Source organism: Pleurodeles waltl, chromosome 2_2 (assembly GCF_031143425.1).
Source record: "Pleurodeles waltl isolate 20211129_DDA chromosome 2_2, aPleWal1.hap1.20221129, whole genome shotgun sequence".
NCBI classification, from domain to species: Eukaryota; Metazoa; Chordata; class Amphibia; order Caudata; family Salamandridae; genus Pleurodeles; species Pleurodeles waltl.
This window is the reverse complement of record NC_090439.1, coordinates 587609946-587626584: the sequence shown is the minus strand read 5'-3', so window position 1 is coordinate 587626584 and position 16639 is coordinate 587609946. Positions and strand designations below refer to the sequence as shown.

Here is a 16639-nt window from a genome sequence, read left to right as displayed (position 1 = left end):
TCTGAGTTGTCCTCTGGTGTTGTGAGATTCCCTTTTGTGACTTGGGGTGGACTCCAGTTCACTTTTCTTCTAAGTGCCTGTTTAGGTACTTCTGCAGTGCTGCCTGCTTCTGTGAGGGCTCCCTGAGTTGCTGGGCACCTCCTCTGTCTCCTCCTCCAAGTGGCGACATCCTGGTCCCTCCTGGGCTACAGCAGCACCCAAAAACCTCTACTGCAACCCTTGCAACTAGCAAGGCTTGTTTGTGGTCTTTCTGCGTGGGAACACGTCTGCAAGCTTCACCGTGAAGTGGCACATTGATCCTCCAAAGGAGAAGTTCCTAGTCCTCTTCTTTCTTGCAGAACTCCAAGCTTCTTCCAACAGGTGGCAGCTCCCTTGCACCCTCAGCTGGCATTTCCTGGGCTCCTGCCCACTCTTGACACTGTCGCGACTATTGGACTTGGTCCCCTTGTCTTACAGGTACTCAGGTCCAGAAATCCACTGTTGTTGCATTGCTGGTGTTTGTTCTTCCTGCAGAAACCCCCTATCACGACTTCTGTGCTCTCTGGGGGTAGTAGGTGCAATTTACACCTACTTTTCAGGGTCTTGGGGTGGGCTATTTTTCTAACCCTCACTGTTTTCTTACAGCCCCAGCGACCCTCTACAAGCTCACATAAGTTTGGGGTCCATTCGTGGTTCGCATTCCACTTTTGGAGTATATGGTTTGGGTTGCCCCTATACCTATGTGCTCCTATTGCAATCTATTGTAACTTTACACTGCTTGCATTACTTTTCTTGCTATTACCTGCATAATTTTGGTTTGTGTACATATATCTTGTGTATATATCTTATCCTCAAACTGAGGGTACTCACTGAGATACTTTTGGCATATTTTCATAAAAATAAAGTACCCTTATTTTTAGTACTTCTTTGTATTGTGTTTTCTTATGATATTGTGCATATGACACCAGTGGTATAGTAGGAGCTTTACATGTCTCCTAGTTCAGCTTAAGCTGCTTTGCCATAGCTACCTTCTATCAGCCTAAGCTGCTAGAAACACCTCTTCTACACTAATAAGGGATAACTGGACCTGGCACAAGGTGTAAGTACCTCTGGTACCCACTACAAGCCAGGCCAGCCTCCTACAAAAATGCCCTACAGGAGGTCGACAAACCTTTGCACCTATCTGGAGGTAAGAGACAGCTTGCTACTTTTCACAAAACAACAAAACAACATTTCCCATTACAGTATTATCAACGTGGCCACATAAGGAAAACCAAGACTGAATTAAAGGTTCAAGGGTGTTTATTACAACTAATAGTTAATGTAAACAATCCTACAAAACACACTATAAAGATACAAGACTACCATAATGTGACCTAGATGTTGGAAAAAGCAAGATTTATCAACTTTAGACATACTAGACATTCTATATGTGCCACAAAGAACATTAAAAGTATTACTTGGTGGTTACTAAATACGCATAAACCACTACTCAACATTGAAACAAGTCCAATCCATCAAATTAGTACAGATTAGCAAGAATGTCTGATGGAACAACGCATGTGGGAACCATGCATACCTTAACAACACGGTCGGAACAACGACCGCCTTGTTACCATGCATGCCTTTACCACGCATGCCTTTACAACATTTTTCGTTGTAAAAGCATGCCTAGTAAAGGCATGTGTGGGAACGGCATGTGTGGTTCTATCATGCCCACCCACCCGCCCTAAGTCCCAAAAGTACCCCACCCCTAATACTTAAACTACCCTGACCCCCTACCTGCCCTAAAAACAAACTACGCGACTCCCCCACCCACCCTAAAAACAAAACTAGCCCGACTTGCCATAAAAACAAAACTACCCTGACCCCCACACCCCACCCCTAAAAACAAAATCACCCCGACCCGTCCCTAAAAACAAAACTACCCCGACCCCTCCACCCCACCCCTGACCCCCCACCTGCTCTAAAAACAACCAACCCCCCACCCACCCTAAAAAACAAAACTACCCCGGCCCCCTCAACTCACCCCTGAAAACAAAATTACCCCGACCCCCCTAAAAACAAAACTACCCCGACCCCTTTACCCCACCCCTAAAAACAAAACTACCCCAACTCCCCCATCCACCCTGAGCCCTAAAACCATCCCTAACCCCCCACCTGCCCTAAAAACAACCGACCCCCAACCACCCTAAAAACAAAAGTACCCCGACCCCCCGCCCCTGCTCCTAAAAACAAAACTAGGCCGACCCCACCAACCCCCCCTAAAAACAAAATTACCCGACTCCCTACCCGGCCCTAAAAACAAAACTTCACTGAGCCCCACCCGTCCCTAAAAACAAAACTACCCAGACACCCCCACATACCCTGAGCCCCAAAACCTTCCCCAACCCCCACCCTAAAAACAACTGACCCATCTCACCAGCCCCAAAAACAAAACTACTCCGAACCCCCATCCACGCACAAAAAAAAACTACCCCGACCCCCCCACCCGCCCCATAAGCAAAACTACTCTGAACCGCAACCTCTTCCCCTAAAAACAAAACTACCCCGACACCCTCCACCCTGAACCCAAAACCTTCCCCGACCCCCAACCTGCCCTGAAAACAACCGACACCCCCACCTTCTCTAAAAACAAAGCCACCCCCACCCTGCCCCTAAAAACAAAATTGCCACGACCCCCTATTCCACCCCCAAAAAAATAGCCCACCTCCCACCCCAAGCCCTTAATCCACCCCACCCCACCCCTAAAAACTACCCCCAATCCTGCCCCAGCCCCACTTACCTGCCCACGCCCTCCCAGATCCACCCTGAAAAAACACCAAACATCCCCCACCCCTAAAAAAAAATAGTGCAACCCCCACCCTTTATCCACCCCCACCCATAAAAACTACCCCAACCCTGCGGGACCCCCCACCCTAAGCCCTACCCTTAAAAAAAATCCCAAATACCCCACACTCCGCCCCTAAAAAAAAAAGCCCAACCCTCCACCCCCACCCTAAGCCTTTTATCCACCGCACCCCTAAAAACTAACCTCCAACCCTGCCCCAACCCCACTTACCTGACCCCGTCCTCTCCCAATCCACTCTGCCTTTTTCTCTGCATTAACCACGCATATGCGTTGTTCAGCACATGCGTGGTTAAGGCAGAGAAAAAGCCACGCACTGGTGAGAAGTAAGTAAAAAGAATCAACATTAGGAGCTGTTTTGGGAGTTTTCTCACAGAGTCAAAAAAATCCTGTCTAATCTTTCAACATAGAGGATAGTTGAAATAATTTAACAAATACATCCAAATCTATACTTAGGAAATCCATAGGGAAATTTAGTCCATGCAGAAAAGTCACCAACAGTAGTGACAAAAGAGAAAAGATCCAGCGAGTATTTGGTCATCGACTTTAGAGAAAAATGACAATGTGTATATGGGCTTGAAAGACTCAAGCAGGGCAAAAAGCAAAGCTCTACTCCCGAGCGGGGTCCAGGACAGAGTCTCATCAAAGTGAGGGAAAGAATGCCACAAGTTCATCTGGGAACGGTAAATTAAAATCCACAAATTGTTCTGATTCATTGAAAAGTTCTTAATTTTGGATCAAACAAGTCTATCATCCAATCAGGAATCATCACATGTTGGACATCTGTGACATCTTGAAATTCTCCCATCAAGGTCATGGGAAAGAGTTCCATCTTCTTCTACTGAGCGCGACTTAAAACATTTGTAATATTATTTGTACATCATTCCTCCATGTTCCTTTAGCCAAGGATAACTTCCCATACTCACATGGCAAAACACAACAGGACATTTGAATTCCAAACAAGTATACGATGTGAACAGAACCTGATGAAACAACTATAATTTCATGTGAATGGAACCTAAAAGAAATATCTCATTAGCTAGTAAAAGGGCTTCTTTTCATAAATATTGCACAGTCATAGACCTAACAAACTACTGTGGCTAAGCTAAGCAGTAGAATTAAATGGCACATTTAGCAAACTGAATTAAATCACTGAGCATCAAATTATCTTACTTGTCATTAAGAAATCATATTTAACTTCATGTTATAATGCATTTTGGAAAGAAAGAATAATTATAAAACCACATTAATAGATGTCATACAACTGCATCGGGGCAACATACATAGGTGGCACTTAGGGGTTACTAATCACATTTTAATATTGTTTCAATGCAAACTTTAACATGATAAGGAAACAGAAAATGTCAAAACTAATTTCTTAACTTATAGTTTTAGTAGGATACCACCAAGGTCAAATTCTCTAAACTATAGTGAATACACATTACTATGGATCTCCAGTGCACCACTTTTCATCTAGACTGTTAGACAGCAATACACTCAAATGACTCTGTAGCCACGTTCACGGCTATATTGTGACAAACATGTGTGGCCACTATATCTCTGCTGCATCCACTTGCTCCCCCCACAAACCCACACCCTACATTTCTTCGCCACCCTATATCTTATGTTTGCTTCATTTTTTTTCTTTTTTTCTTTTTCAAAGGGTCAGGCAGCTGCAATTGCTAGCAGTCAACTCCCTTCTCTATTTTGCGCTTTAGTTGACTTTTTAAAAATTTACTTCTCCAAGATATGAGTTTACCATCTTAGAAAAGTAAATTCAAAGTAAAGAAAAAGGTCTGCCGTAGCATCATGATGTAAACATGTGCGTGCACCTCATTATGCTGGTGCAGGGTATTTGCCTTTTTTTGGCCGATGCTGTGTAGCATTGACAGCAAGCATAGGTTTCATTTTGGGCAATGATGCTTAGAATTTGCAGCAAGCATTGGCAAATGACAAACACTGTTTAAAGTGCTTGTTCAAAATGTTTTGTTCACATTAAAACACAAAATCAGGTAGCAAGTTGGAAAATATCAGCAGTCCTTCCACAATGTGAATATGTGGTGGTTGTACCTAATTTGTATGCAATCATTTCTCAATAAGAAAGAAAAAGACATTATACTGTTTTGTGTTCGTTTACTTAATATATTTTGTCTCTCTTTGCAGTACAATGCAGTGGATACAAACCCTTTATCAGTGTACCTCATGCAACATGTCTGGAATAAAGTTGTAAAGGTAAATATGGAATTGCTACACATCTTACAGGGCAAATAATTCCGTTTGGGATTTTATTTTCACAGAGGCAGGGTGCATTCTTGAGCATTGCGATAAGAATGCTAACAATTATTTACTGTATGTTGTTTCTAGAACAATAAATGCATCGTTCATATGGCAGTCAAGGGCAGTTCTCATTGCCTGAGCACATTCGGCTTCTATGTGCTCTTACTTTAGAGGTTTACCCAGGATTTGGGCATTTCGATTGGGGCATCTGTATGATGTGGGCATTTCAGCACTCCCCCACTGATTTTTTCCCATCACTCCCAGCTTCTACATATGTGCAGTTTTTCCTCAGGACCCGCCTTGGAGTAATAGGGGATATATCATGGGCAATCCACATTCCATTCAACTGCCAAGCACAGTTCAAACTATTTAAAGTACTGCCTTAAAGGGTCCTGTTCATTCATTTGCACATGTAGATTTACTCACATGTAAATTTAGTCTTGCATGTAGGTGTAAATCTACACCTTTGTGTTATTCACTGTTTCAAAGAGTAGACTTACATATCTTCACACACTGAAACTAGGGTGTGAACACATCTAAGAGTAAATTTATCGTTGTGAAGTTACTATTAACAGCGCATCGCATGTAGTCGAAATCTATGCCACTGGGAATAACATTTTCAAAGTGTAGAATTACTATTATTTATTAATGTATTTGAAAATATGTACAGTTTCTTTAAATATAAAATAAAATTGTGAATGTACTTAAAATAATTATTAATAACCTATGCCATATTGACGAAGTGCATTGCGCCACTTTGTAACCCTTTGCGCTACATTATGCCTGCACCAGGCATAATGTATGCAAAGGGGGCATTCCCCCGTTGGGGGTGCAGAAAAAATGACGCAAAGAAATTGCAAAAATGGCACAGGCATTAATAGGGGACATGCCATTGTTTTTCAGTGGGCCCCTATGTACTATTCAGCATTAGCACCAACATTTTGGCACTAACCCTGAACAGTACATCAATACCGTCAGAAATTCTGACGCTATTGCCCCCTACCCTGCGCCATGGTGTGCTGTATTTTAAATGATTTTCAGAAGTCTGGGTGTGGGATCCGTCTGTAGGGTCTTGTAATATTTGGTATCACCCAGTTGTCTGAGGCATTCTTCCTGATATGCACTGGGGTCCAAAATCATTGTTGTCTGCCTTTATTTGCAGGTTTTATGATGATATCCTTGTCTGACCACAGTGACTTCAGACAATCCATCTCTGCTTTAGACAGGTTGAAGAAGGGGTGTTTCGCTTGACCCTTCATGGCTTCAAAATCCTTGATAATAGCTTTTTCAAAAGTAGATACTTCTGAGGGAACAACATGAGGAGGAGGATTAAAAGTGGATTTGTTACTCAGTCCTGTGTTAGGATTATGATCCGAGACATTATTCTCTGCCTTTTCAAAGAAAAAGGACAGGCGTATCTTCCTGAAGAATTGCAGAGGTTATTTATGTATGGAAAAATCGTCATCATATGATTGTGTTATGTCACTGGTGACCTTTTTATGGTTTGAAAGTGAGCAACATTCCCACTGAATCAGTAACTTAGCTCTTCACTCCTCCTCCATCATTATTATGTGCTTTGGTGGAGGGCATGCTTTTCACGTATGTGTATATACATCACTTTAGCAATTGATTGATGATTCTTGTGATTTTTGTGAATGCTTTCCTTTTCCTGTTTTAATTTTTTCCCCTTGTTCCTTTCTAATTAATTATGATGGTAGGCCCCAGTAACAAAATGTGTGGTCATCTTCTGTATAGGTTGGCCTACTATAAAGAAACCAACATGAGGTGGATATGTTTATTGTTGATATCACAGAGTGACTGTATCTTTTTGATCCTGACGAATGGCTCTGAACCCTGAGTGGGGTCTCTCTAGGGCTGAAACATGTTGACCTTTTAAAGGGAGCTTTTCTTCCAAACTCCCCGTCACTTCTTGTTTTTAATCCTATCCACTAGGGACACTAGAATAACATTGTTATTTTGCCCACCTGAAGATAGTTTGATTCATCACACTGTATAGAGCACTCTTCCTCTCACCCACAAGTAGTGCTCATCAACAAAACAAAAACACCTCTGATCCTCTCCTTTAGAGAGCTGTAGCCCACACCAGGTACTAATTGGTCCTGGTATAAGAAGGAAGCCCAATGATGAACTATGCCACCCTTGGTTGGGTGGGGGTTCTCATCCTAAAGAAAGCATTCTTCCATATACTGTAATGATAAACTTTCCACTCCTTTTTTTGGTCCAGAAGACATACTTTGTGTGTGTGTTTAAATGATTTGGGAGCAGAACGTTCTGGCTGGGTTTCTTTATTCCCAATAGACCCCTTGTGAATTGTATTAGTTCTGGCATAAACATAAATATTTTAGTTCATTTTACATTTATATTTTACAATAAAAAAGAATATATTTTTCAAAAAGCAATAAACTTTAATCAATGTCCCTATTCTTTCCCACAAGAAGGTCTTCTCCACAGTCAAGGAGATCTCCATCGTGGTGGTGGAGATCTCTGCCTATGTGTGAAAATGTACAAGCATTTTCTTGAACTTTTTAAATGTTTAATTTTATTCATATTTGCATAATTATTTACAATTATACAAAATAACTATTTTTAGTTATATTTTACCTAATAGATATACTAAAATGTAAATTAAAATTGAAAATAATACTTAGGTTCTTATGACATTTTTAAATAATCAGCAAAAAATACATTTTTACATACAAATTAACACCATGGTATTAAAACCCCAAACACATATAATGAATTTACATGTACGCTAATGTGGCGCAAGGAGGTGCTAAGGGCTCTTAAATCTGCCCCTTTATTTTTATATTCTACTGAAAGTTCACAAGGCGAGGCAACAAACTCCAGGGAATCCAGTCTCTGGGATTGGCTCTCTCCTTAAGCCTTTGTCCCAGTTTGTGGAATGGATTCTTAGACCGATGGTTAGTGAGATGCCCTCATATCTACAAGACTTACCTTACTGGTACGTATTCAGTTTGACGCTACTAAACACTATCTAGTGTCCTTTGATGTTGAGTCACTATTTGCAAACATTCTCCCAAGAGGACACCTTGGAAACAGTAAAGGGTATGTTAGAATCGGGAGAGCAAGATGACTTGACCCCTGTTTTCTTTGTCATGGACTGTGCTCGTCTAGCGATGAAAGAGAACTTCTTTATGTTTCAAGACCAACTTTATTTGCAAATTACTGGAACTTCTATGGCAGTACATTTGCCCCCAGCATAAAAAATCTGTACATGCACAAATTTGAAACCACTCCAATTTATCTAACAGACAACCCCATCCAGACAAACGTTAAACTTTGGAAAAGATATGTAGATGACATCTTGGTCACCTGGGAGGGTGACCTTATGCCACTTAATAGCTGTACTGAATGCCTCAGTACTAGGAATGAAATCTCAGATTCACTTGCGAATACAGTAAGGATTCGCTACCCTTCCTGGATTTGATACTGCACCCTAAAGATGGACGTATCTTCTCAGAGCTCTACAGTAAACCGATGGCTCGTAACTCCTTATCATTCAACATTTTCCACAACATGCACTCTGTAACAATGTCCAGTGGGCCAGTTACTTAGACTTAGGATAAATTGTACAGAACTTGACAAAGAAACATGTGGCTGAACTGAGTTGACTGCTTTGCACAGAGACAATCTCTAAAAAACTTATCGAGGGGCATCTAAACGGGCCAGGCACAACCACAGGGATGCACTTTCAGAGGTAATTCTCAAACCCACCTCGGATAGGTTGATCTGTGTAATCACAGTTAGCCACCTGGAGGATACCCTAAATAAGGGTGTCAACAAGTGTTGGCATATCCTCAGTACAGGTGAAGCCAACCTAGAAAAGCCGATGTTAGCCTTAAACAAAGTAAGAACTTTAAAGATATGGTGCTGCACGCAAGACCCTGAACGATTCAGAGGGACAGTCAAGACACACTCTTGTCATTACTGTGAATAAAGGGTCATTTTCCCTGCAGCTCTTTTTCAGTTTGTCATTTTATACAATCTCTTTCCCAGATAGACCTAGGGCTAAGAACCCCGTGGGTTCTGCAGAACCACACAAATTGTAATACTAGTGGGATTCTTTATTTGATCACCTATCCTTGCAAACTCCAGTATGTTGGCACAATGACCCACAGGGCAAAGTCAAGGATAGTTAAAGATCACAACTAAGTGAGGTGTAGGAAATCAAATACAAAGCTGATACAAAACTGACCAGGCACTATCTGTCATCCAAACACACTGATGAAGACATTAGATGGACGATTATAGATAAGCCCTACTACAACACACGTAAGGGAGATTTAGAGGACTTACTGTACATTAATTTTCCTTTATTCAGCCTACTTCTAATGTGACTTTGCTTTGCTGGAGGATCCCTACCTTCATTTGTGACTATGAATCCCAGAAAAAAAAAAAATATATATATATATATATGTATATATATATATATGTGTGTCTGTATATATGGTGAAGATTGCCCTGTATGGCACTGATCCTGATTTACACATTTGTACAAAATGCTCTCAATACATTATGTCCTGGCACAGTAGTGCTGACGTACTCTTTCCAAAATAATTTTCTTTTATCACTGGATAGCAGATGACTCACATGCCAGGGCTGTACACTGTATTATTTTCCGTAGCATTTGTCGCGATTTCATTTGTATTGGGACTCCATATCCCAAGGTTTCTGGCATGCTTGGCCCGACACCTGCTCAGGGTCACACTACGTGCTTTAGTTTGCTTCCCTTTTGTTCAAACAGACAAGCCTGGCATTATGCATTTTCTCTCTCCCGGGCGCCCCTTTGAAGACGTGCTGATACCCTGCAGGTAAGACACTGTACTGACCATTTGTTTTGAGCTGGCCATTTTTGAAATTGGTCCATCGCATCTATATATAGACCCAATATACGGCTCTTGTGTCATTTTCTGACCGGATTAGTAATGTATGCAATGCATTTTAGTTTAGAATATGGTTTACAAGGGATCTTTGGCATGTGTCTGTTTTTTCTTTTGCCCTTACATTTTAATTTGAAGGAGTATATGCCAACTCTTCTGTTTATTGGGCTTAGATGTGTTGCCCTATATCTATCATGTGCGTTTGACAACCATTAATGACAGTTCACTTTTTGTGATTGTGTTATGAAGCAGTCACTCTAACATTTGATGTCAGAACTAATGACATCAAGTGTTTTATTGATTTATTGTATAAGGTATAACTATCATATCTCAGTTTAAGCTCCTCATCATGATTTAGCAGAATCAGAGCCCTCACCTGGACACATGTGAATAACATTACTTCTAGGCGCCAAGTCGAAAGTGATCCCACCACTTGCTCCATACCTTAGTGTGTCTTTCCAGGCAATCCCGGGCTTCATACACCAGCTTCTCTTGTTGTTCACACCAGTCTACTCCTCTGCACCACGGGGTCAATGAGAGTGGTGCAGGCATTTTCCATCTCTGGGTTATGTCCCGTTTTGCAACCATTGTGCCTACTTCAAATAATGCTTTGTCCGCTCTTGTACCCCCCATTCCTTCAAAAATCTCCAGTTGGACAATCTCCAGGAACAACTCCATCTCCCATCCCAGCACTATGAAAGTGCCTGAGTCACCTCACCCCAGAAGCTGGAAATTAAAGGGCATGTCCATACCATGTGATAGAAGTCCGCTGGAGCATGGGAATATCAGAACGTGTGGGGCTGGGGAGAAGACCAGCTCAATATAGGCGTTTAGGGATTAGGTAGGTGCAGTGAAGGTAATATAGTTGAACCAATAATTTAGATGAGATGATTAAATAGCAAGGGGCTATCTTAGCGTCTCACCAGTCGTCTTTCTTTAAGTATCCAACCCACACCTCCCTTTGATTTCACAGCAGTGCAAATTTGTCTGGGGTGGTAATGATCAGGGAGCTTTAGATTTGGGAGAGCCCCCCTTTAAGCAGCACACCCATCAGGAGCTTGTCCTCTAGGGGACTGTGTACAGGGAGGTCTGTGTCCAGAGTGATGTGCACCCTCAGGGCATATCTTAATTGAAGATATTTATTGAACTGTGTGGATGATAGTGCATAGGTCAATTGAAGCTCCTGAAAGAAGTGCATATGGCCGCCAGACCAGATGTCTCCTACCAGCGAGATGCGTAGGCAGCATGTGCCCATTACTGGTGGCCAAGACAGATATAATAGAACATGATCCGCATAAAGGGCAATGCGATCTTCATGACCAGTCTCCCACTGCCAAACCTGAATTTCTGCATTGCAATGGATAAGTCTCACTAACGAGGGCGAATAGAAAGGGGGAGACGGGCAGCCCTGTCCTGTTCCCCTGCGAATAGGGCAGAAACCATACCGTTAGTTTGTACTCGTGCAAATGATTTTGAGTATAGCAGTTTGACATACCCACAGAAAAGAGGACCCAAGCCCGACTTGTGAAGGACCTGAAACAGGAAAGACCAGTCCACAGTGTCAAAAGCTTTTTGGAAGTCAATTAGCAACATGGCACTGGTGGAGGCGGGGGAGTCAGTAGCTGTCGGCATGCCTAGGCAACGTGTACTCTCCTGAGACAATGCCTCATCCCTCTAGCTGGCATGAAGCCCCTTTGATCTGAGGGATAAGAGGGGACAGGGCAGTCTTTAACTGGGTGGCCAGTATCTCAGCGAATAATTTGATTTTTCCAGTGATCAAGGAAAGGAGCCAACAGCTAGCGCAGGTGTTGAGCACAGGGCCCAACTTGGGGATTGTTGCAAATGGCCCTCTCTGCAGGGCTGCCCCCAAACTGTTTGCCATTTTCCCTCCACTTTTTTCTGATTCGTTTTGTTTGCCTTGAGACTCTGTGCACTTTACCACTGCTAACTAGAGCTAAAGTGCTTGTGCCGTTTCCTTAAAACATGGTTTGATTGACATGTACCCAATTGGCATATTTAATTTACTAATAAGTCCCTAGTAAAGTGCACTGTGTGCCCAGGGTCTGTAAATTAATTGTTACAAGTGGGCCTGCAGCACTGCTTGTGCCACCCACTGAAGTAACACTTTAAAACATGTTCCAGGCCTGCCACTGCCACCTGAATGAAGTGTTATACTGCCATATCGACTTGGCAGTTAAGACCCTTTACCAAGCCATAAACTCCCCTTTTATTACATTTAGGTCACCCCTGTGGTAGGCCCGAGGTAGCTGATAGAACAGGGTGCCATGTAATTAAAAGGAAGGACATGTACTTTTAAGTTTTACATGTCCTGGTAGTGAAAAACAACCAAACTTGTTTTTCACTAATGTGAGGCCAACCCATTTCATAGGATAACATTAGGGATTCCTTATTACATTTAATAAGCTGCAATTCTTGATTGGGAAGGGGTAGATCTGTCATGTTTAGTACCTATGGAATTGTAATGATAGATCCTCTTTAGTGGTAAAGTTGGATGTATTGTCAAAACAGTGAAAATTCCACTTTGAGAAACTTGGCATTTTCCTGCTCTTAGCCCTGTGTGCCTGCAGCCTGTATCCAATTCACATCTTGGGTGAGGGGACAGCTGGGCTTTGTGCATTCTCTCTAGACTAGTGTTTTTCAAACTTTTTAATGCCGCACCCCCTCACCCCCCCAGTGGGGGGAAAAAAATCCTCGGGCCCCCTCTGAATTTTTCACAATTATTTTATTAAGTTGAAAATGTTTAAACATGTCTAGACTTATTTAAACATTGCAGTTCAGGTCTGTTACCTTTTTAAAATGCAATAAATAGTTTTGTGCTTAAAACAAAGTCTGGTTATCTGCATTAGCTTCTTTTGGCCAGAGCCTGGCGCCCCTCAGTTTGAAGACCCCTGCTCTAAACAGTGACACACAATGGGAGCGAAGGTGTTACTTGATGGGCCCTGATGGTCCATTAACTGGCTTGATGGAGGGGGGCGGAGCTAACTACAGCCCCACTTGCACCTCAATAGGCTATGCCCTGTCTCCTCACAATTGACCTAACAATTTTGTATTGTCAAGCCAGACAGCTTGGAGGCAGGGCACATGAGGAAGGGGATTCCCTGCACTTCAAAGCCATTGTTTAGAAGCTTTTCCCACCTTCCAGAACCAGGGTACCAAAGTATAAATACTGGACCTCAAACATCACCACTTCAGTACACATCTGGACCTCTGGATACTCTGCCATGACGAAAGACTGCTGTGCTTCCACAAGGACTGCTGTTCTGCTGGACTGCTGCTCTGGGAGAACTGCTTTCGTGCTGTGCTGACCTGCTGCATCTTTACCTGGGTGAGAAGGACTGGACCCACAACACTTGAACCCAGAACCAGAGGGGCTTCAAGGGATAGCTGGTTTGCCTCCTGTGTTCTAACGTCACAGGGCCACAAAAGACGCCCAACTCATCACTTACAGCACCTGAACAAAGCTATCTATTAGTCTTGCTCTGCCAAGTGGTTCCAATCAAGTCCTGGGTCCTTGGAAGTGGGTATAAAGTGCTGCTTCAGTCTAGAATCTTCTCATTGATACTGTTGTGACACTCAGAATATGAGCAACTCCATCAATGCCGATGTATCACTGCTGCTGCAAGAATCCAGTGCATCTCATTGCGAAAAGCGCACCTCATCACCTCCATCTACAGCGCATCTCCGACTTTGCGTAGCTCGGAACTGATGCATCGCCTCAATCCTAAGGATCGATCACAAAGCATCGCCTCCCTTGCTCCTTGCATCTCCCTTGACTTAAAAAGGTACTTTGTACTGGGCCAAGGCTGGTCCCTGTATCCGACCCACACTCTATTGCGCCCATCCTGATCTTTTGGATTTGACCTGATCTAGCACTACCAGATACCCTTGGTTGACGCTTTATGCATTTAAGCATTACATTTCAGTGCATTCTTTAAAAAATCATTACTCTGGTTCTATTTTACGTTTTGGTCTTGTTTCGTTAATTAAATTAAGTTCTATTTTTCTAACTATGATGAAGATTTTTATTAGTAAATTAAAACCATAAAACTTTTTCCTTCCACATAAAAATTTAACAGAACAATATTAGTGTGTTAAAACAATTACAGTGCAATAAGATTCTGAGCTTTAAATGAGATGATGTATAAAATGTCCTTTCCACATGAGAATTTGAAACAAAAACAATATTAGTGAAATAAGGCATTAGTGATAATAGGACAACAGAGCCATATTAGTGCAAATAAGGCAATTACAGTGCAATAAAAGTCCTGAGCATTAAAATGAGATAATATATAAAATTCCTTCCACATGAAAATTTAAAAAGAACAGTGATAGTACAATAAGGTATTAGTGATAATAGGACAAAATGGCAAGAATACTTCTATCAATTTTATTTATCCCTACTTAAGTCTGATTTTTGGGACCAGACTTTATTACGGCACAGGCTAAGTATTCCAGCAGACTACCTAGAGGCCTTCCCTTCTTTAAGGTGTTCAGAATAAAATGAAGGGCTTTTGTTATCTTTTCCGCCCTTCCTATGACTGGGTATGTTTTGAGAAACTTAGATTTTGAGCGAGAAAATTTCCAAAAATTGCACCAGCCTAATGTTTAATATTGTATTTCGTGGATTAAAAGCTTCAATTAATGCTTGTCTGCAGGATCTAATTCTTAAATTGTTTAATTCTTTTTTCAGTAATAGTCTTCTTTCAACCGCCAAAGCTGGACAAATACAGAGCACGTGCACCAAGTTTTCATCTGCTAGATGACAAAGACGTCACTCCTGGGAGCCTACTAGACGCTCCTTCTTCCATTTAGGCATGAGGTCTAACGTAGGGACTTCACCCAGCCTGAGTCTGAGAAAAGATTGCTTGATTTCCCGCGAATAGGGGCCAGCCAGAAGTAATGATTCTTTAAGTTGTTTATAGGAGTTGAGGATCAACCAACAATGCTCCCTTTTAATCAGGGAGACCCTATCTTCTAGCCGACTCTGTAATTTACTTGCTTTATTCACAGCTTTGTTAAAAGCTGGGATGGGTAGAGAGTGATCCCATACCTCATCTAAGTTCAAAAGGCTCTTGCTCTTTTCTAGATACCTTGCGAAGTTGCAGTTCCCTCTTTCCAGGAGAATTTCCTGCCAGACTAAATTAGCCAAGGACCCTTTTGAGGCGCGGCTCAATTTATAGCAGCATTTAATATATGCCGCGGGTCGAGCTAGCGACTGTTTGACCAGCATAAATTCTAGTCTGACCTGGGCTGGCGAGGCACGCCCGGGGAGCTGAAAAAAACGCTTATAGGTCTTTATCCAAAGCTTATCCAGAAGACCTGCTTCCATCCCCCTCATTATTTCAGTCCCATAGGTGAGGGTTGTAAGTAGTTTCACTCTCATTACAGCTGTTAGTGGGTTCAGGGCATGACCGCAGATTGAGTTTGCTAGTTTACAAAAGGCGTAGGTAAGTGCCTGCGACTTGCTTTTTATTACTTCTTTTTGTGGCGTATAGTTACCTCTGGCGTCCACCACAAATCCTAGGTATCTATATGACCTTACTTCCTCTAGGGTCTTCCCATTTACGTGCCATTTACATTTGCTAGTCGGCCTGCGGTTTAGGGTAATCATTTTAGATTTTTTATGATTGATTTCTAGTTCATTAGATCCTGAATATTCTTCTAATGCATTTAGCAATTTTTGCATGCCTATTCTGGTATTACTAATTAGTAATAGGTCATCTGCATATAGTATATTGGATACTTGTTGACCACCCAATGAGGGAGAGTGGGATAATTGATCATTTAACTTGGCGGAGAGATCTGCTATGTACAGGTTGAAGAGTGTTGGGGCCAATACGCAACCTTGCTTCACGCCAGCTGTTGTTTTGACTGCCCTAGATAAATGAGAGCCTTCCCCCAATTTAACCTTCACCCAAGTATCTGAGTAGATCATTTTGATGGAGTTTAAAATAGAATGTGGCAACCCCCACAGTAGTAATTTGGCCCACAATTTGCAGCGAGGGACACAGTCAAAAGCAGCTTTAAAATCAACAAAACATAAATAGGTCGGAGTCCCCTTTGTTTTTGCTCTGTTGATGATTAGTCCCAGTGCCATAAGGTTTGTTAATGTTCCTTGGTGCTTGGTGAAGCCGGTTCTATTTTTCTAACTATATGTGGTATCTTGTTCTGTGGTGTTTTCACTGTTTTACCATTCGAAGTGTTGCACAAATACTTTACACTTTGCCGCTTAAGTTAATCCTGCCTGCTCTGTATCAAGCTACTAGGGGTTGAGCACAGGGTGTGTTTGTGACTTACCCTCAATAGCATTGTGGTTCCTACTTGGACAGGGTGCATAACTCTGCCAATTAGAAACCCGATTTCTAACAGGGATTACCAAAATAGTGGCCATGTCAAGTTCCGTCTGGAAGTGACTCACTTTAGCAGCTTCGTCATAATGCATGAGTAGATGTGAATAGAGGATAACTCTGTATGCTTCATCTTCAAAATTAATGTCTATTACATATTATTAAATAATTTAAATATGTTAATTTATTTAATAAATATTATTTTGTAAATATGCTAAAAACTCCCTAACTAGTTATGCTATCTT

General features: G+C 41.9%; 1 protein-coding gene across 1 annotated transcript in view; it reads left to right on the top strand.

Moving 5' to 3' along the window:
* The first annotated feature begins 4647 nt into the window (after positions 1–4647).
* The window catches only part of LOC138276821 (ethanolaminephosphotransferase 1-like), a 355017-nt gene continuing 343025 nt past the window's right edge, over positions 4648–16639 (top strand). Inside the window, exons 1-2 of the mRNA XM_069219207.1 lie at positions 4648–4671; positions 4991–5059. Coding sequence (XP_069075308.1) covers positions 4648–4671; positions 4991–5059 — 93 coding nt within the window. The remainder of the gene's footprint in view (positions 4672–4990; positions 5060–16639) is intronic.